Here is a 21,786-nt window from a genome sequence, read left to right as displayed (position 1 = left end):
TACCTCTCCTGGACATTGGGTAGACCAAATACAAGAAGTTAACCTCGCTAATTGAGACAGGACATGTTCTGATCGTCACCGAGGAGTTGCCAACTCTGGTAGAACATATTCCTAGATACCTCCAATTGTTTTCATAACCAGTCAACAAAAAGTGTTGAAAGAAAATGGGGAAGAAAAGCACTTTATTTTTTTAAATGCTCCTAATGATCTTTCTCCTTTGGCTTTCCTCACAACATTGTCTGCGAGATTAACCTATAATTTCTGGAGACTCCAGGGCAACCCTGGAGGGTTGGCAACTCCCAGTAGAGGTTCCATCCCATCAGATTATCAGATCTTTGTTTTTGTTTTTTTTATTAATTCATGCCCAGAGTTTGGGCATCGCTGCCAAGCCTGGCATTTATTATGCTTCCCTAACTGCACAACTGAGTGGCTTTGCCAGGCCATCTCTGAGGGCAGTGAAGAGTCAACCAGGGTCTGGAGTCACGTGTAGCCCAGACCGGGTAAGGACGGCAGATTTCCTTCCCTAAAGGACATTCATGAACCAGATGAGTTTTTACAATAATCATGGTCGCCATTCCTGGTGCTAGCTTTTTATTGCCGATTTACGTGATTAATTGAAGTTAAGTTTCCCTGTGCCTGTGGTGGGGATTTGACCTCTGGTCTGTAGAATCATTAGTATCTCTTTCATCTCTCGCACAGGTTCAGCCTCCTTTCTGTACCCCTGATGATGAGAATTACTGGGAGACAGATTGCGGAAACTACGCAGGAGCCCTGATGTACTTCTGTTCCTTTTATGTCATCATCGCCTACATAATGTTAAACCTTCTTGTTGGCAAGTAGAGCTGCTTTTGTCTTTCAAACCAGGATGAAATAATTTGGTGGAAAATAACAGCCCAGAATTTTGCGGGAGTTGGACATGTCACAGTGATTCCCGTTTTTTTTTCCTGCTCAACCTACAGTTGGAATTTTTTTGTGCCGTTATTTTGCTGGATGTGCAACCTGACAGCTGCCTGGATAAAACGATAAAACCAACACTTTATCACCAGGATTCCGTGATGCAATGAAATGTTTTTGACGCAGGAACGCTGAAAATTTCAGATATACACAGCGGGTCCATCTGTATCTGGAAAATGAGGATAGGGTTTCATGTTTCTGATGCAGCCCCTTGATCAGAACTGAAAACTGGGAATTAAACACGAGTCTCTATGGGACCGTGAACCCCTTAGTTTAACTTTTATTCATTCACGGGATGTGGGCTTCGCTGGCTGGGCCCAGCATTTATTGCCCATCACTCATTGCCCTTGAGAAGGTGGTGGTGAGCTGCCTTCTTGAACCGCTGCAGTCCATGTGGTGTAGGTACACCCACAGTGCTGTTAGGGAGGGAGTTCCAGGGTTTTTGATCCAGTGACAGTGAAGGAACGGCAATATATTTCCAAGTCAAGAAGGTGTGTGGCTTGGAGGGGAACTTCCAGGTGGTGTTGTTCCCATCTATCTGCTGCCCTTGTCATGGGTTTGGAAGGTGCTGTCGAAGGAGCCTTGCTGCAGTGCACCGTGTGGATGTTGTACTTCAGTCTGCTCCTTTATGGCATATGGTCCTTATCTTCCAGGATTAGCCCTGAGAAAAGATCTTTTATTGAAGAACATTCTATAGTGAATCTTTTTTTCCTTCCTTCCCACCAGCTATCATTGTAGAAAATTTCTCCTTGTTTTATTCAACCGAAGAGGATCAGCTGCTGAGCTACAATGATCTTCGACATTTTCAAATCATTTGGAACATGGTTGATGACAAAAGGGAGGTAGGTGAATTCAGGTTAAATTATTTACAACATGTGAAACCATCCTGGGCTTGGTTTAATTTTGAGTGTGAAGATTATTTGACTTCCTCCTCTCACTCCTTAACCAGCTCAAGAGAAAATATCTGATTCAGGACCTGAGTCAGGCGTGAGGACAGAGTGTTCTGGCCTTGTCAGTATCTATTCCTGGTGCTTTTTTTTTTGTGCTACTGCAGTGTCTGGGCAGAGCAGCTAACACTGAAAATCAGGTGTTGAGGGACCATTCACCTGAGTAGCACATTGACAAGAAGTGAATAATGATGCTGTACCTGAACTCGGGGGTGTTGGTTCTGTCTACACTTCAGCCCCCACTTTGGGAAGTACATATATCAGCCATCAGTAGTATATGGGGAGCTGGTGGCATAGTGGTAATGTCACTGGACTAGTAATCCAGAGGCTCAGGCCTGGGGACAAGAGTTCAAATCCCACCATGGCAGCAAGCAGAATTTGAATTCAGTTAATAAATCTGGAATATAAAGTTAGTGTTGGTAATAGTGACCATGAACCCATCTGGTTCACTTGTGTTCTTTAGGAAAGGAAATCTGTCCTCCTTACCTAGTCTGGCCTACATGTGACTCCAAATTCACAGCAATGTGGTTGACTCTTAACTGCCCATATCCCATGTGTCTCATGAAGAATACGTTTTTAAGATGTGCTAAGCAATAATGTCAATTTCAAAAGTTAAAGCACCTTAAGGGCTGTGTTTATTTCAAACAGAAACAGCCCATCTGTGGGCTAACTGAGGCCCTTAATAATCCTTTTACAATTTTTAACTCATTAACCGAACAACTTCCATTTTATGCAAGATAATCTTTTGGGTGGTAAATCTGTAATTGTTAGCAGGAGATTTTCAGTTAGTGGCAATAGAACAGGAGGAGGCCACTCAGCCCCTCAAGTATGTTCAACCATGAAATTTAGCCATGATCTAAGTGCCTGCCTTAATATCTTTTAACGGAACAAAGATCTGTCAATTTAATATCTAAAAGATGCTATGTAAATGCAGCTGTTGTTAGCTGGAACAGTTTAGGGTTTTATTTATTCCATTGGTCCACATTTCTAAAGTTGGAAGCAGCCAAGGTAACTTGTATCAACAATTCTGCCTTATTCCAGGGAGCAATCCCTACCTCTCGTGTGAAGTTCTTACTGCGTCTGCTGCGTGGGAGACTGGAAGTTGACTTGGAGAAGGACAAGCTGCTTTTCAAGCACATGTGTTACGAGATGGAGAGGCTGCACAATGGAGGAGACGTCACATTTCATGACGTGCTGAGGTATGGGAACTTTCTCCCCCAGTCGTAGTCACGTTGACAGCACCGATTTCAACCTCTTCGACTAGAAAGACTGAACACGTGTTGTTCTTTGGTTCTGGAAAAGAGAAGGCTGAGGGAGTGACCTGTTAGAGGTCTTTAAAATTATGACGGGGTTCGACAGGGTCGCTGGTTCCCAGTTGTGGGAGAAACCAGAACTAGAGGCCGATAAGAGAGACGCTAATAAATCAAATAGGGAATTCAGGAGAAACTTCTTTACCCAGAGTCGTGAGAATGTGGCACTGACTACCCCAGAGAGTGGTGGAGGTAAATAGCACAGTAAAATCATTACTATTATTAAATGATTTTTCCAGCAATTTTATTATCCTGGTGCTCATATTAAATCTAGGAGAGAAAAAAAACAGCAGACATTTAAAGTGCTTTGCATTTTACTTGACCACAACATTGTGGTTGTCCAACTTTATTTTAGACCCAGCGAGAACTAGTGGAGACACTGGAGAAGCTGGGATCGTTCTCCTTGAAGCAAAGAGGGTTAAGGGGAGATTTAACAGTCAAAATTGGGATGAGTTTCCATGGAGTAAATAAGGAGAAACTGTTTCTCCTGGTGGGAGTGTTGCAAGGCAGAGAACAGAGATTTCTGTTTGTACAGTCGCTCAGTACAGAACTTGAATGTTGCTAAAAAAGAAACATGTTGCTGAAGTTTATCGTCTTGCACTCACCAGGACAAACACAAGAATGCCAAATTTCAAATAATCACAACAACTTATACTACAAGAGGAAAAGGTGATGGACCAATCAGCATCCTTTTTCCCTGTAGCATAAACTGTTGTGACCGTTTGAAATTTAGCCTTTTTATTTCAGGTAATCGACATTAGAACTAGAGAGAGATCAGGAGTCATGTTTCTATGCCCCCAGTTGTTGTGATCCGGAATGCGCTGCCTGAAAAGGTGATTGAAATGGATTCAGCAGTAATTTTCGAAAGAGAATTGGATATATATAAAAAATATTTCAGCAAGGAAACATTTTCAGCCCTATCTTGAAAGAGCAGGGGTGTGGAGCAAATTGGTTAATTCTGTCAAAGAGCCAGAAGAGGTATGATGGGCTGAATGGCCTCCTTCTGTGCTGTGAGATTCTGTTTGCCGTGAATCTGAGAGAGAAGATGCTGAAGTTCATATTGTGAATGCATGTTTTGTTAATTTTAAGATTGTCAAAATCAGAGGCCCTAAGTTTTAAAATATGTTAATAACATTGTGCTTCTATCTTCCTTTCATACGAGGTCTAGGAACAGTAGGAGACCATTCAACCTCCCCAAGCCTGTTCTGCCATTTAATTCAATCATAGCTGATCTGTTGACCTCCACTTACCTGCCCTTGTTCTTTAAGCTTTAATCCCCTGACCATCAAAAATCTATCAATCTCAATATTTAAATTTTCATTTGACGCCCATCCCCTCCCCCACCCACCCCAGCCCCAACAGCTTTTTGAGGGAGAGAGTTCTGGATTTCTGCTCCCCTTTGTGTGAAGAAGTGCTTCCTGACATCACCCCTGAACGGCCTGGCTTGAATTTTAAGGTTCTCCCCACCTTGTTCTGGACTCCTTCGCCACCAGAGGAAATAGTTTCTCTCTATCAGCCCTATCAGATTTTTAAATCCTCTTTAACACTCTATAACACCCACCACCATTAAGTCACCCCGTAATCATCTATTCTCAGGGGAATACAAACCTAATCTATACAATTTTCGACCGCACCTTCCAAACCCGTGACCTCTAACTAGAAGGACAAGGGGCAGCAGATAGATGGGAACACCACCACCTGCAAGTTCCCCTCCAAGTCACTTCCCATCCCGACCTGGAAATATATCGCCGTCCCTTCACTGGCACTGGGTCAAAATCCTGGAACTCCCTCCCTAACAGCACTGTGGGTGTACCTACCCCACATGGACTGCAGCGGTTCAAGAAGGCAGCTCACCACCACCTTCTCAAGGGGCAATTAGGGATGGGCCATAAATGCTTGGCCCAGCCAGCGACGCCCACATCCCGTGAAAGAATAAATTCATTTAATCCTTGCTTCCGTTCCACGTAAAACAATATTTCAACCAACTAATTTTTTTTTATTAGGCTTTACTCACATTTAATTGAGTTATTTCTATAAATTTGTGTCTACTAAAGCAAGATTCTTAACTATATTGCCAGCATGCTTTCGTACAGATCAGTGGACATCAGAAAAAGCCTCCAGCTGGAAGAACTGTTAGCAAGAGAACAGCTTGAATATACTATAGAAGAAGAGGTTGCAAAACAAACAATACGAATGTGGCTGAAGAAATGTTTAAAACGCATTAGAGCAGTAAGTAACTTCCCCAAAAACACCTTCAGTCAGCGGGAGAAACCAATAAGCTAACGACGTTTTTTTATACAGAACCTTGGTTAGACCACATGTCGGAGTATTATTCACAGTCCTGATCTCCCATCGTTACAGAAAGGATAGAGAGGAACTGGTGAAGGGGGGGCAAGAAAAGGTTCACAAGTAATGATACTAGAACAGGGAGGTTATAACTATCAGGGTACATTGAACCAGGTGGGGAGGTCTTTCCCTGCATGGGCTACTTCACTTAATAGCCTTTCGGAGTGATACTGCCGCATAAATTGGACTGTAATTTTTAACTGGCTGATAGAGAGAAGGTCGAGTGAAGCTCGGTGGAAATACAGCAGAGAGAAACAGAGCAGAACAATCAGCAAAAAAAACTACTTTTGGGGGGAGTGTTCCATCTTCTCTTTTCTGAATCTATTTAATAGCCGAAATGCAGACAGCAAATTGGACATAAGCGTTTTGCGATGCATTAGGAATTTACACGAAAATGGGGCATTTGGGAAATGGATGTGGCTCACAAAAAATATTTAAAAATCAATTTTAATTTCTAAATGCTTGCTAAATATAGCAACCTTTTATCCTTGCACTACAACCACTTAAATAAAACAGAAAGATTATTTTCCCTGTCTGTGTAACATCAGGTTATAAAATTAAAAAGCTGTTAATATCATGGCCTGCACTGTGAATATAAGGTATATTGCATTTCCACTATATGTTGCAGGAGATTCAACATAGTGAGTTCTGAGTAGAAGACTAGATTATACGTAAGCAAGTTTTACAGGCTAGCTGAAGGAAAAAAGACCTGCATTTATCTATCTCTTTTTGTATCGTCAGGATGTCCCAAAGTGCTTTACAACCAATTAAGTACTTTTTGAAATGTAGCCATCTTGCAATGTCGGAAAAAATGGCAGCCAATTTGCACACAGCAAGCTCCCAAAAACAGCAATGTTGTGATCACAGAATCACAGAATTGTTACAGGACAGAGGGAGGCCATTTGGCTGTCATTTCTGCTGCGGCTCCCTGAATGAGCAATTCTGAATGAGCTGAAGTGCCATTCCCCTGCTCCCCATAACCCTGCACATTCTTCCCTTTCAGATAAAAGTCTAATTCCCTTTTGAAAGCCACGATTGAATCTGCCTCAGCCACACTATCTGGCAGTACATTCCCGATCTTAACCACTCGCTGCTTGAAAAGGTTTCTCCTCATGTCTCCATTGCTTTTTTTTTCAATTACTTTAAACCTGTGCTCTCTGGTTCTCAATCCTTCCACCAATGGGAACAGTTTCTCCCTGTCTACTCTGTCCAGACCCCTCATGATTTTGATACCTCTATCAAATCTCCTCTCAACCTTCTCTTCTCCAAGGAAAACAGTCCACCTTCTCCAATCTATTCAAATGACTGAATTCTCTCATCCCTGGAACCATTCTTGTGAATCTTTTCTGCTATCTCTCTCATGCTTTCACATTCTTCCTGAAGTGCGGTGCCCAGAACTGGGTGCAGTACTGCAGCTGGGGCCAAACTAATGTCTTATACAAGTTTAACATAACCTCCTTTCTCTTTATTAACCCCTGTTAATAAAGCCTAGGATACTGTATGCTTTTTTAACCCTTCTCTCAACCTGTCCTGCCACCTTCAATGACTTACGCACATATACACCCATAGTGAAGGCAACCCTAGGCAGCAGCGACCATAATATGATTGAATTTTACATTCAGTTTGAGGGAGGGAGGAGTGGGTCCGAGACCATGTTCTTAAATTTAAATCAGGGCAATTATGCGGGCATGAAAGCAGAGCTGGCTAAATTGAATTGGCAAATTAGGTTAATAGATAGGTCAATAGCGATGCAGTGGCAAACATTTAAGGGCATTTTTCAGAACACACAGAATAGATACATTCCAACAAGTAAGAAAACGTCCAAGGGACTGACATACCATCCGTGGTTAACTAGAAAGGTTAAAGATAGTATCAAACTTTAAGAAAGTTTAAGAAGGTCAGAGGATTGGACAGAATATAAGGAACAGCAAAGCATGACTAGGACCTAAAAGTTAGAGCATGAAAGCAGGCGAGCCAGAAATCTAAAAACACATAGCAAGAGTTCCTATAAATATTTTTAAAAGAAAAGAGTTAACAAAGTGAGTGTTGGTCCTATAGAAAGTGAGTCTGGAGAATTGATAATGGAAAATAAGGAGATGGCAGATGAATTGAACAGGTATTTTGCATCAGTTTTCGCTATACAGGATACAAGTAACATCCCAGAAGCAGCTATAAATCAGGAAATGGAAGGGAGGGAGGAACTCAGAGAAATTACACTAGAGAAGTGGTACTGAGTAAATTGTTGGAACTGTGGGCTGACAAGGTCCTGATAGACTTCATCCTAGGGTCTTAAAAGAATTGGCTAGTGAGATAGTTGATGCATTGGTTTTAATTTTCCAAAATCCTTAGATTCAGGGAAGGTCCCATTAGATTGGAAGATAGCAAATGTAACTCCGTTATTCAAAAAGGGAGGGAGACAGAAAGGAAACTACAGGCCAGTTAGCTTAATATCTATCGTAGGGAAAATGTTAGAAGCTATTATTCAGGAAGTTATAGCAGGACACTTGGATAAGTTTTAAGTAATCAGGCAGAGTCAACATGGTTTTGTGAAAGAGAAATCATGCTTAACCAACTTATTGGAGTTCTTTGAGGAAGTAACATGTGCTGTGGATAAAGGGGAACCCGAGGATGTACTGTACTTAAGGTTTCCAGAAGGCATTTGATAAAGTGCCACACCAAAGGCTATTGCGGAAAATGAAAGCTCAAGATATTGGGGTAACATATTGGCATGGATAGAAGATTGGCTAGCTAACAGGAAGTAGAGAGTAGGCATTAATGGGTATTTTTCAGGTTGGTAAGATGTAATGAATGGTGTAACAGGGATCAGTGCTGGGAACTCAACTGTTTACAATTTATATAAATGACTTGGATGAAGGGATGGATGGGATGATTGCCAAATTTGCTGATGACACAAAGATAGGTAGGAAAGTAATTTGTGAAGAGGACATGAGAAGGCTGGAAAAAGACATAGGTTAAGTGAGTGGACAAAGATCTAGCAAATGGAGTATAATGTAGGAAAATGTGAAATTGTCCATTTTGGCAGGAAGGATAAAAGAGAAGCATATTATCTAAATGGTGAGAGATTGCAGAGCTCTGGGATGCAGAGGGATCTGGGTGTCTTAATGCATGAATTGCAAAAGGCTAGTATGCAGGTACAGCAGGTAATTAGGAAAACTAATAGAATGTTATCATTTATTGCAAGGGGATTGAATACAAAAGTAGGGAGGTTATGCTTCAGTTATATAGAGCACCAGTGAGACCACATCTGGAGTACTGTGTACAGTATTGGTCACCTTATTTAAGGAAGGATGTAAATGCATTGGAAGCAGTTCAGAGAAGGCTTACCAGACTAATATCTGAGATGGGCGGATTGTCTTATGAGGAAAGATTGAACAGGCTAGGTTTGTATCTGCTGGAGTTTAGAAGAGTAAGAGGGGACTTGATTGAAACATATAAAATCCTGAGGGGTCCTGACAGGGTGGATGTGGAGAGGATGTCTCCTCTTGTGGGAGAATCTAGAACAAGGGGTCACTGTTTAAAAATAGGGGGTCGCCCATTTAAAACGAAGATGTGGTGAAAGTTCTTCTCTGAGGGTTGAGAGTCTTTGGAACTCTCTTCCTGAAATGGCGGCAGAAGCAGAGTCTGAATATTTTAAAGGCAGAGGTGGATAGATTCTTGGTAAGCAAGGGGGTGATAGGTTATCAGGGGGTAGGTGGGATGCAGATTTGAGGTTACTATCAGATCAGCCATGATCTTATTAAATGGTGGAGCAGGTTCGAGGGGCCGAACGGCCTCCTCCTGTTCCTTGTTCATATATTCTTATGTCCCTCTGCTCCTGCACCCCTTTAGAATTGCACCCTTTACTTTGTACTGTCTCTTCATGTTCTTCTTACCAGAATGAATCTCTTCACATTTCTCTACAGTGGACTTCATCTGCCACTTGTCTGCCCAATCCACCAGCCTGATTCTGTCCTTCTGAAATTCAACAATGTCCTCCTCACAATGCTTCCAAGTTTTGTATCATATGCAAATTTTGAAATTGTGCCCTGTACACCAAGGTCGAGGTCAGGAAGAGCAAGGGTCCCCATGCTGACCCATGGGAGCGCCACTACAAATTTTCCTCCAGCCCAAAAAATATCCCTTAACCACTACTCTCAGTTTCCTGTCACTCAGATGATGTTGATTGAGGGATAAATATTGGCCAGGACACGAGGGAGAACTCCCCTGCTCTTCTTCAAAATAACATCATGGGATCTTTAACGTTGACCTGAGAGGGCAGACAGACAGATCTCAGTTTAACGTCTCAGCCAAAAGGTGGCTTGAGCTAATAGGTAGCAAGTACAATCGTGCTACACAAGTGTCAGGCAATGACCATCTCCAACAAGAGAGAATCTAACCATCACCCCTTGACATTCAATGTCATTACCATCACTGAATCCCCCACTATCAACATCCTGGGGGTTACCATTGACCAGAAACTGAGCTGGACTAGCCACATAAATACTGTGGCTAAGGGAGCAGGTCAGAGGCTGGGAATCCTGTGGTGAGTAACTCACCTCCTGACTCCCCAAAGCCTGTCCACCATCGACAAGGCACAAGCCAGAAGTGTGATTTTTTTTAAAAAATTCATTTACAGGATGTGGGCATCGCTGGCTAGGCCAGCATTTAGGGAATACTCTCCATTTGCCAAGATGAGTGCAGCTTCAACAACACTCAAGAAGCTCAACAATGTCCAGGACAAAGCAACCCATTTGTTTAGCATCCCATTCACAAACATTCACTCCCCCTACCACCGACACACAGTGGCAGCAGTATGTACCATCTACAAGATGCACTGCAGCAACTCACCAAGGCTCCTTAGACCGCACCTTCCAAACCCTCAACCACTACCATCTAGAAGGACAAGGGCAGCAGACACATGGGAACACCACCACCTGCAAGTTCCCCTCCAAGCCACTCAGCATCCTGACTTGGAAATATATCACCGTTCCTTCACTGTCGCTGGGTCAAAATGCTGGAACTCCCTTCCTAACAGCACTGTGGGTGTACCTACACCACATGGACTGCAGCGGTTCAAGAAGGCAGTTCACCACCACCTTCTCAAGGGCAATTAGGGTTGAGCAATAAATGCTGGCCCAGCCAGCGATGTCCACATCACATGAAAGAATACATCTTAAAAAACCTCTGACAGTGCAGCACTCCCTCAGTATTGTACTGGGAGTGACAGCCTGGATTTTATACTCACGTTCGGGGTTGGACTTGAATCCATAACTGCCTGATATACGGACAAGAGCACTCTCCACTCCCCAGTCGTTTCTACAGGGCTGGGTAACTTCATTGCTCTGCACTGTTGTGACTTCAGCACAATTAATCATGCACAATAATTGGTAAGATGTGAAAATAAGATAGAAAAATGACGCAAAGGCTGTTCACAATGAAAACAGTTATTCTTTCCTCATGAAGTCAGTGTTTTATTTTGTGTGTCTCTCTGGTAACAAGAATATAAATGCATAAGAGTTAGATAGAATTTACAGAAAGGGGCCATTTGACCTAACTGGTCCATGCTAGTGTTTATGCTCCTCCCATCCTTCTATCAGCATAACTCTTTATTCCTTACTCCTTGGTGCATTTATTTGACTTCCTCCTGAGTGCATCTATACTGTAATATCCTGACCAGAATTGTACACAGTACTCCAAACATGGCATAACCAAGGTTCCAATTACCGCGACCTTCCCTTTTAACAGGATAACCTGAGGGTCCTGTAAGATTTCCACCAGGATAGTCGATTAAAAGCTGGGAAGAATCAAACCAAATAGCGCAAAGGATTGCTGCACTTTTAAGTGTTAAGTGTGCTGCACCCATATCTGCATTACACCCAAGTGCCCGGGAGATCTTTAAGTCTGTTCAACGTGCCCTTCCCCTGAACTAGGCCACACCCACAGAACTGGCCGCACGCCCAGGTTGAAAAGGCAAGTTTCGCCAGCTCCACTCAGTCCGTGAACTGCGCCCACGTTTACGGGTGCACAGGCTCCCCGTGGTCACGTGACTCCAGCGTCAGTCACCTGACCTGCAGTCCGTTTCTGCCGTAAGTCCCGCCGCCCAGCTGTGGAATCGATCAATTACTTCAAAAAGATGGAAGAGGAGCTCGTGCCCAGGACCCCCTCACTCCTCTCCGCGATTCTCCATTGACCCCGCACCAGTCACAAACCTACTCCAGGCAATCGCATGCTCAATTGCGTGATTCACGGGAGAGTTTACCTTTGTGCTTCTGCTAGCGAGTTTGTGCGAAAACTTGGAGAAGCGGGCACAGTGCCGGGCACATTCCAGGCGCAATTTACAACTGCGCCCTTAGCGGAGACCTTACCTCCATCCCCTCCCCGCCAAGGGTTGGTAAAAAATCAAATATCGCACCCGCAGACAAGTGTCTGAATGGATTCACTGTCCATCTCGCCTGTAAGTATTTCCAGACCTTGTATTTTATCTTCCTCAGCACATGTCATCCTGTCTCTTCAGAAACAGCAACAGTCCTGCAGCATTATCCACAGCTTGCGAGAGAGTCAGCAGCAGGAGTTAAGCAGATTCCTTATCCCTCCCAGCATTGAAACAACTCAAGCCAGTGAAGAAATGCTCGCCAGTAATCAAGATAATGAACCCCCTCCTGAGGTGAGTAAATTCCCTTCGGCCTTTCATATTCACCATGCCTGTCACGCACTTTCTAAAGCTCGTTATATAATGTCTTCAGAGTGGTAGGCCATCCCAAGGAGCCTCACAGGAGCAATGACCCAACAAAACCTGACACGGAGCCAGATGAGGAGATATTAGGGGAGCTTGGCCAAAGAGGTAGGGTTTTTTTTAGGAACAGCTTAAAAAGGTGGGAGAGGTTAATGGAGGGAATTCCAGAAATTGGGACCCAGGTAGCTGTGGAGCGATTGAAATCGGGGATGCACAGGAAGCCAGAACTGGAGGAGCTCAGAGATCCCAGAGGATTGGTGGGCTGGTAGAGGTTACAGAGATGGTGGGGGGAGGGTGGTGAGGCAAGGAGGGATCTGAAATGTTGTTCATGGTCTTCAGCTTCTGAATATGGATTGTCATATGGACTAGGTTCCTCAGACCTCGTCAACACACCATGGCATCATAGCTACACTGCTGCTTATTCATTAAAAAAAAACACATACAGATACGGTCAAATGCAGGAGAATCTGTAAATCCAGTTAGTCACCTTCCACAGACCCGGAAATAACACAGCTGAAGGGACCCTGTGATCAACTGAGAAAAATGGGGGTCCCAAAACCCTGCTGCCCATCAATACCTTCCCACAGAAACTTTGTACCCGCCTATCAAATGTGTCCCTGATTCACCTTCCAACATAACCATGAAAAATCATCCCACCCAAGGCTTAATGCCAACAGGCATATAGAGTGATCTACAGTGTATGCATCTGCAAGAACCATTGTACCAGGACCAATAGCACTTTTTTTTTTAATGTGCTTTCCAGATGTGAGGGATACTGACGAGTTAATAATTATTGCCCATCCTTAGTCACCAGGGGCACTGAGCATCACGGGGGTAACATTTCAGCTTTGGACACATTCAGGAAATTGAGCCCAACATGTGCTTGAGATTGTGCTGGTTAGATTAGGCTTCAGGCTTCTGCCAATATTAATTTGCATAACAAACTTAAAATTTCCATGTATCAGGACGTAATTGTTTCATATTTTTCTCCCATGAAGAAGTATTGCTTGATTTATTTAAGAGTAGTAATCGGTGCAATTTAATTAACACAAAAGCAAAATACTGCAGATTCTGGAAATCTGAAATAACAGCAGAAAATGCTGGGAAAACTCAGCAGGTCTGGCAGCGTCTGCGGAGAGGGAAACCGAGTTAACGTTTCGGGTCGATGGCTGGGGAAAAAGTTAAAGATGGAGCAGGATTTAAACAAGTGCAGGGGGTGGGGAAAGGAGTAGAAGAGCCCAAAACAGGAGGGGGTTGAATTAAACCTCCACCCCCCCCCCGCAGAGCGTTTGAAAGAGTTGGCAGGTTTCAGACGCACCTGAGAGAAGCCCACCCCACAGCCATAACGTGCTGCAGGTGGGCTGAACCAGCAGAGAGTGGGACATCCCGCCCATCAGCGGGAGGACATCACGCCCATTGAGAGCTGCCAGCCAATCAGATTGGCCGGCAGCTCCAGCGGTCCCGGCAACACCAGATCTCGGTAGTGGGCACGGGCTGGCACTGCAAGAGAGGCCCTGGGGCGAAGAGGATAATGGATCCCGGAGAGAGGTAAGTCTGGGGTATTGGACAGGGATGGGTCAGGGAGGGGGAGGGGGGTGGGTTTGGGAGGCAAGGAAGGGAGGAACAAAGGTTGGGGGGGGTATCATCATGAGGAGGTTTCCCCCGATGGGAGCAGGAACCGCCCCCCCCCGAAGGACGTACCCCCATTCCTTCCGGCCTTCTGATTAGTCTCCTTTAAAATAAAATGGCCGACCCACTCCTGCCCATCTGCCTACGCCAACTGTTTCATGGTGTGGGCAGCGTATTATTCCAGTCAATTGGCTCGTTAACAATCAATTAACCATTAATTATTATTTTTAAATGGTGTCAGGATGCTGATTTCAGCCCCCCCACCCCCACTCCCGTGTTAGGAGGGGGGAACAGCTCGGGGGGTGGACTGGGCACCCTTCATATTTTACATTCCCGCGCCTTCCAAAAACACGTCCGCTGGGGTGGAGGAGGGCGTAAGATGAGCCCAAGATTTGTTTTCGGGTGGAAGGCAGGAGATGAAATGACAAAAGGGATAATGGATTCTATTTTCTCCATTTTCAGCTCCTTTGGACAGACTATTTGTGATCTTTTATTGTCCCATTACCAACTACTTTTCTCCTGTACCGTCACTCCCATTTCAATTGAATCTTGAAGCAGTGTAAAAGTGAACTGGAGTGATTTTGCACTGGCTCGGTCTCGACGTGCAGAAGCAGCGGAAGTTCTAGCTCCACGTTTACCCCTGACTGGGTCAGAGCAGAGAGTTCTCCTCCCCAAAGAAGTTTATTGAACAATCTGGTGATTTACCTTGCACCAGCCACAAATGACCAGACTGGTTAAGTTAAGATCTGCGCTGTAGGATTTGAACTCCCGACGCCCTGGTTAATAGTTTAGTGCTGTAACCGCTAGTGTTCCCCTGCTGTTTAATTCAATATAAAATGTGATTTATGGTGGTTTGCACAGTCATTACGGCAAATGGAGCATCTGCCTGCTGATTGTGATAGAGTGATTGCTAACCCGACGATAATGAGCGCGTCAGCCTTCATCACTCTTGTCTCCTGTGTAGTCCAGTAGTCAACAGCAGCTGCTGAGCCCAACACATTCAGATAGAGGTGGATATCGATCAGACTCCGCCGAGCTCGGAAAACCTCAAAGGAAATTTGGGCAGTGGCGTCTTCCATCAGGTATTTTTGAGAATCGTGCGTTGGCGTTGTTGCCGCTCGGAACGAGATCGCAGAGAAAGAGCCAAACGACGATTTAACAGGGGCGCAGGGTGTCCGAGCGCAGGGATCAGCTGAGAGTTGGCATCCTGCTACACCTTGCTGAAGCAACAGAGCGTTGGGAGACAACTCTCTGTCGTTTCTACCGAGATAAGTGCTCCTTGTTTTGGCCTTTTGAGGTGAAGATGACCACGTTCATCATTTCGGGTGTTTGGTAGGGTTTAACTGCAAAGGCCAATCTGTACCCAGGAAGTTCTGCTGCAAGAGGACAGGATAGCGCAGACAGTTTGAGTTTTGGGATGAGTTGCTGGGTCAGGATTTCCTCTGTTTGCCTAAATGCCAACACAGCACATGCCGGGTAAATAGTGAAGCCTGGTTGTCCCATTAAGCATAAGATGACAGTTGGGAACAAGGGATTGTTGTATGAACGTTGGCTGACAGGGAAATGCCCCTGGTCCATCACGCCTGCCCCTTCTCCCCCTGAAGGCCGGAGCATCGTAACTAATACTTTTTAACCTCCCAACCTGCACCTTCCCCCCCAACAGCCATGTTAATCTCCTGGGATTGGGAAAAACTCATGGCCAAGAATGGAAAAGATACTCTGGGAAATTCCTCTCCAAACCCCGCCCCCCCACACTTAGAATACTGTGACAAGAACAGAAAATGCCGGAGAAACTCAGCAGGTCCAACAGCATCTGTGGAGAGAAAAACAGAGTTAGCATTTCGAGTCCATATGACTCTTCTTCAGAGCTAAAGGGATGTGATGAAGTTTATCCTGTTTATGGGAGGTCCTCCATTCCCCACCTCCACACCTCCATCCCCCACCAGAATGGTCTGAAGACTCTCCGCTTCTTCCTCGAACAGAGGCCTGAACAATCCTCATCCTCAACTACTCTCCTCCGTCTGGCTGAACTTGTTCTCTCACTGAACAATTTCTCCTTAAACTTGTCTCACTTCCTCCAAATAAAAGGTGTGGCTATGGGTACCTGCATGGGCCCTAGTTATGCCTGTCTCTTTATGGGGTATGTGGAACATTCCTTGTTCCAGTCCTACTCCGGCCCCCTCCCACAACTCTTTCTCCGGTACATCGAAGATTGCTTCGGTGCTGCTTCACGCTCTCATCTAAATCCAGCTTCACCTGCTCCACCCTCCTTAACAGTATAAACTTCATCACATTTTTACTTCTCTTTAGCTCTGAAGAAGAGTCATAGGGACTCGAAACGTTAACTCTGTTTTTCTCTCCACAGATGCTGTTAGATCTGCTGAGTTTTTCCAGCATTTTCTGTTCTTGTCACAGTATTCTACGTGTGGTCTAACTAGTGCCTTGTATAGTTTTAGTAAGAATTCCCTATTTTTATACTCCATTCTCTTTGAAATAAAGGCCAACATTCCATTTGCCTTCCCTATTACCTGCTGAACTTGTATACTAGCTTTTTGTGATTCATGCTCAAGGACCCCCAAATCCCTCTGTACTGCAGCTTTCTGCAGTCTTTCTCCATTTAAATAATATTCAGCTCCTCTATTCTTCCTGCACAAGTGCACAACCTCACATTAGATTCCATTTGCCAAGTATTTTGCCCACTCACTTAACCTGTCGATATCCCTCTTTGTACCATTCTCACCACTTGCCTTCCCTCCTATTTTTGTGTCATCCTCAAACTTGGCGATAGTGCATTCATTTCCCTCCTCCAAGTCATGAATATATAATGTAAATAATTGTGGCCCCGGCACTGATCCCTGTGGCACTCCACTAGTTACAGGCTGTCATCCTGAAAATGCCCCCCTTATCCCAACTCTCTGTCTTCTATTAGTTAGCCAGTCCTGGCTGTAAAGTTAATTTTAATATGCTCAACCAGCAATCATATGCCAGATTTGATCACTTATTAGTGATTAATCAAGTATAGTACACGAACCATGTAGAATATGCCATTAAATAGTGGGATACAGACTTCTTAACATCCCAAATAAGGAAGTGTGCCCTCTGCAGTTCAGCGTCATAAAATACGCTTCGAACTTGAAAATGTTGGAGGGAGGGCGCCTGCACCTTGGGCCACCCTCTCTCTGACCTACCTGAAGAGGCAGTCTGCTGCTTCTTCAGTGCTGGAGGGTCCCCAGTCTGTTCCTACTCCCGCTGAGGTTAAATTAGTTCAGAAGAAAGGAGAGACAAAGGGATATTCAGATTCCTTCACACAGTAACATCAACTCAGTACTGCAAACCGGTAACCTGGCAACCTTCTCAGTAGAGTAATGGTGTTGCGCTGTGGATCGAGGCAAAAGAAAACTCTAAAAAAACATGTGGTTTGAATTTGGTCATTCCACACCACTGCCCCCCCCACCCCCACACCCCCCCTGACCCCCACCCCCGCTCCACTGCCCCCACCAGGTCAGAAAGAGCGGTTTCAAAGTATACTGCACCCCACAACCTGAATTCACCTGATGTCGGGTTGTGATCCTTGGCCTCCAGCACTGCCCAAAATTGAGGGGGTAAAAATGCAGGGTATTCCTGGAAGGCCAAGGTAACAGGATTCAAGTGGGTGAGTGAAGCCAAAACCAAGACACAAGGCCTTTCTTTATTGAGAAAGTTTATTGACTTGCTCAGTCTCACAGCTCTCCTCCCACTCAACCCAGTGTCCCAGCTATCTCCTGTTTATATGTGCTCAAAGACAATTAATACCCATCACCTGTTTCTCCTAAACCTTTACAATAGCCACTGTCTTCAAGGCTTCTGTCTGCTGTCTAATTCTCTAATTGTAGACTCTTACAACATAAGAGGAGATCATTCGGTCCATTGTGCCTGTGCTGTATCTTTGAAAGAGCTATCTAATTAGTCCCCACTCCCCTGCTCTTTCCCCATAGCCTTTCACCTTTTCAAATACTTATCCAATTCCCTTCTGAAAGTTGCTATTGGATCTGTTTCAACTGCCTTTTCAGGCAGCACGTTCCAGATCACAACAACTCGCTGTGTGAAAGTGTTCTTTTCATCTCCCCCTAGGGTTCTTCTGCCAATCATCTTAAATCTGTGTCCTCTGGTTACTGACCCTTCTGTGTTAGCCAGACAATTGAAGCAGTTTATCCTTATTTACTTTATCAAAACCCTACGTAGAATCATAGAAATTTATGGTACAGAAGGAGGCATTCAGCCCATTGTGTCAGAACCAGCTGAGATAGCCTAATCACAGTTTCCAGCTCTTCGTCCATAGCCCTGTAGGTTATGGCACTCCAAGCCCATATCTAAGTATTTTTTAAATGTTATGAAAGTTTCTGCCTCTAACAGTCTTTCAGGCAGTGAGCTCCAGGCCCTCACCACCCTCTGGGTGAAAACAATTACTCCTCAGCTCTCCTCTAATCCTTCTGCGCATTACTTTAAATCTATGTCCCCTAGTTATTGACCTCTCTGCTAAAGTAAATAATTTCAATAACTCTCCTGTTAAACCTCCCCTTAACCTTTTCTGCTCTAGTAAAATTGGTAACAGGATTCAAGCGGGTTAGTGAAACCAAAACCAAGACCCAAGGCCTTTCTTTATTGAGAGAGTTTGTTGACTTGCCCAGTCTGACAGCTCTCCTCCCACTCAACCCAGTGTCCCAGCTATCCCCTGTTTATATGTACTCAAAGACAATTAATACCCATCACCTGTTTCTCCTAACCTTTACAATGTAATTGACATTAACAAACCTTAACATTGACAAGACATTAACAAGAATAACACAGCTTCTCCAGTCTCTCCATATAGCTGAAGTCCCTCAGACCTGGTACCATTTTAGTAAATCTCCTCAGCACCCTCTCCAAGGCCCTTGACATCCCTCCTAATGAAAAGTATGTGATAGGTTGAGATGAAGCAAATAGAATGGGAGGAGGCTATTGTGGAGCATAAGCACCAGTATGGGCTGAATGGCCTGTTTTTGTGCCGTAAATTCTAAATAATTTGCAGTAAGTTTGCCACTATGTGGCTGTTCTCTGCACTAGCTCATCAATGAGTTGGTTTGACTTGGTCCTAGTTGAAGATAAAATTGCTTATGCAGCCTTTCTATTGGCCTTCCAGCTCCGAAACCAATCAGCCACTCTGTGTCGACAGTGAATCTACGGTTTGGAGGCCGTACAGCCATTAGGTCTGTCATGTGTAAAATTAACCCAATGTCAGACACTGCCTCCTCAGGATCAGATGTGAAGAAATGGTGGACCCGGCAACTCACTGTGGAAAGTGATGAGAGCGCAGACGACCTCTTAGATATTTAATGTCAGGTGGAGGGCTCACTGAAGGCGGTAAGTGATGGAGCGACTGCTTTCCTGGTTAATAATACTATCACGTTCCTGTCATTGAATCTACAATAGGTGTGCAGTGTATCAAGGGGGGAACTGATGCGTTGCTAAGTGACACCCACCAGAAATCTATCAGATCTTCTCTAGAAAATGAAAACGCTGAAGGGTGACCCGATAGAGGTCTTTAAAATGATAAAGGTGTTCGACAGTGACAACACTTCAGAAATACTTCATTGGCTGTGAAGTGCTTTGGGGTGAAAGGCGCCAAATAAATGCAAGTCTTTCTAGCTTTGGATGCAGAGAAAGGGCGCAGATTTTCCAGTCAGCAGCAAAGGAACGCCACTGACTGTTCATTGCATTTACACTTGCTCACTGACTTTGTGTCTTTTACACTGTGATACCCTCTGCTGGGGATCCTGTGACCTGGGCGCTATGGGTGCAGGTTTCACAAACTTTACTGCACCAGTGCATTCAGGATGAGTTACGCCTGTGTCGGTGAAGCCCAGGGACTGTCAGAGCAACAACCTGTTGCATTTATATAGCGACTTTAACATTGTGAAGTGCCTTGGGAGGTTTCACTGAAGTGTTATCAAAATGAGTTGGCACTGAGGCACACAATGGGAGATTAGGGCAGGTGACCAAAAGCCTGGTCAAAGAGGTAGATTTTAAGAATCACCTGATAGGTGGACAGAAAGGTGGCGAAGTTTAGTGAGGGAATCCTAGCGCTTAGAGCCCAGGTAGCTGAAGGCATGGACACCACTGGTGGAGCAGTTAAAATTCGGGGTGCTCAAGAGGCCAGAATTGGAGGAGTGAAGAGATTTGAGAGGTTCTAGGGCTAGAGAAGATTACAGAGATAGGAAGGGGACAATGCCATGGAGGGATTTGAAAACAAGGATGAGGATTTTAAAATTTATGCGTGGCGGACTGGGAGTCAATGGAGGTCAGTGAACACGGGTGATGGGTGAAGGGGACAGGATTTGGTACGGTTTAGGATACAGGCAGTGAACACGGGTGATGGGTGAAGGGGACAGCGTTTGGTACGGTTTAGGATACAGGCAGTGAACACGGGTGATGGGTGAAGGGGACAGGGTTTGGTACGGTTTAGGATACAGGTAGCAGATTTTTAGAAGAGATGAACTTTGTGCTACAAAAGGCAGAAATCAGAAATTCCTAAAATAGAGGAAGAGGATGTGAAATTCTTAGGGAATATTTAGGAAGGTGGAACATCTGCACTCGTGTCTGACTGCTTCCCAAGGACACAGCGGATGCTTTCCCAATGTGATTCAGGTCCTGCACTGCTTCATGCATCACTGATCTCTAACCTTGGCAGTCAATGCTACTGCCGTCCCTCGGTTAACACGAGCTTTACTAACCACTTTTCACAGACCACTAAAGAGTAGCGGTTACATACAAAATATAATCAACAGTCTGAAGAATATTAGCCTTTACAACTAGAGGACTAGAATATAAAGGGGAAGCAGTTTTGCTATAAAGCCCTGGTTAGACTGCATCTGAAGAACTGTGCACAGTTCAGAGCACCACACCTTAGGAAAGATATAGTGGCCTTTGAAGGAGTGCAGATTCACCAGATCATTACCAGGGGGGCAAGGGTTAGATCATGAGGAGAGATTTCATTAACTAGCTTGTGTTCCCCGAATGCAGCAGGCTGAGAGGTGATTTCATTGACAATTTTAGGATTTGGAAATGAATTGATAGGAAAGGAGAGAGAGAAACTTTTTTTCCCACTGGTGGTGAGTCAAGGACAATGGAACAAAACCTTAAACACAGAGCAGGGACGTTCAGGAGCGGAAGGTTAGGAAATGCTTCTTCACACCCAGGATGGTAGAATCTTGGAACTGCCTTCCACAGAAAGCAATAGGTTCTGGCTCAATAAGTAATCTAAATCCGCAGATGAATAGATTTGCTAGACAAGACTGGAAAAGGATAGGGAACCAAGGCAGGTGGATGGAGTTAAGTTAGAGATCAGCTCCAATCCCACTGAATGAGGGAACAGGCCCGAGGGGCAGAAGGGCCTCCTCCTATTCCTATAATTCTACACCTAGTGCCACCTGCACCGGGCAAAGGTGGCAATTACTGATAATTCAGCTCGAGTGATAAGATAATGTTGGGAAGCTGCATAATGAAGTAACTTGAAAGTGAAACTAAGGAGCAGAGCAGTTTCCCTGGTCTTAGCTTCTGGTTCCTTAATGTCCTGACGATTAGTGCATTCCTGACTGGCACCTCTAAAAAGCTGCATGGAAAATTCCCATTGGTTTATCTGCTTGCACTGATTTTACATCGTTATTTACAGTGTGACCATACCCAGGAACTCATGCCAAGAAACTTCCGGGCATTGGGATGAGCTTCACTTTCAGTCATGATGCTTTTCACAGTCACATGGTCTTTGGTCAAGGCTGATGTGACTTGCAACTATTTGGGTGAATACGAAACGTCTGTGTTCCTTGCCTTTCCTTATTGAAGTAATTTTTTT

At 44.6% G+C, this 21,786-nt stretch overlaps 1 protein-coding gene across 1 annotated transcript in view; it reads left to right on the top strand.

Moving 5' to 3' along the window:
- The window catches only part of nalcn (sodium leak channel, non-selective), a 201,302-nt gene that overhangs the window by 177,326 nt on the left and 2,190 nt on the right, over positions 1 to 21,786 (top strand). The window contains exons 37-43 of the mRNA XM_078546046.1: positions 700 to 832; positions 1,681 to 1,796; positions 2,943 to 3,100; positions 5,290 to 5,440; positions 12,072 to 12,221; positions 14,884 to 15,001; positions 19,078 to 19,298. Coding sequence (XP_078402172.1) covers positions 700 to 832; positions 1,681 to 1,796; positions 2,943 to 3,100; positions 5,290 to 5,440; positions 12,072 to 12,221; positions 14,884 to 15,001; positions 19,078 to 19,271 — 1,020 coding nt within the window. The 3' untranslated portion in view covers positions 19,272 to 19,298. The remainder of the gene's footprint in view (positions 1 to 699; positions 833 to 1,680; positions 1,797 to 2,942; positions 3,101 to 5,289; positions 5,441 to 12,071; positions 12,222 to 14,883; positions 15,002 to 19,077; positions 19,299 to 21,786) is intronic.

Source organism: Cetorhinus maximus, chromosome 7, assembly GCF_964194155.1.
Source record: "Cetorhinus maximus chromosome 7, sCetMax3.hap1.1, whole genome shotgun sequence".
NCBI lineage: Eukaryota > Metazoa > Chordata > Chondrichthyes > Lamniformes > Cetorhinidae > Cetorhinus > Cetorhinus maximus.
The sequence above is the reverse complement of the archived record's forward strand: the minus strand, read 5'-3'. Positions and strand labels throughout refer to the sequence as shown.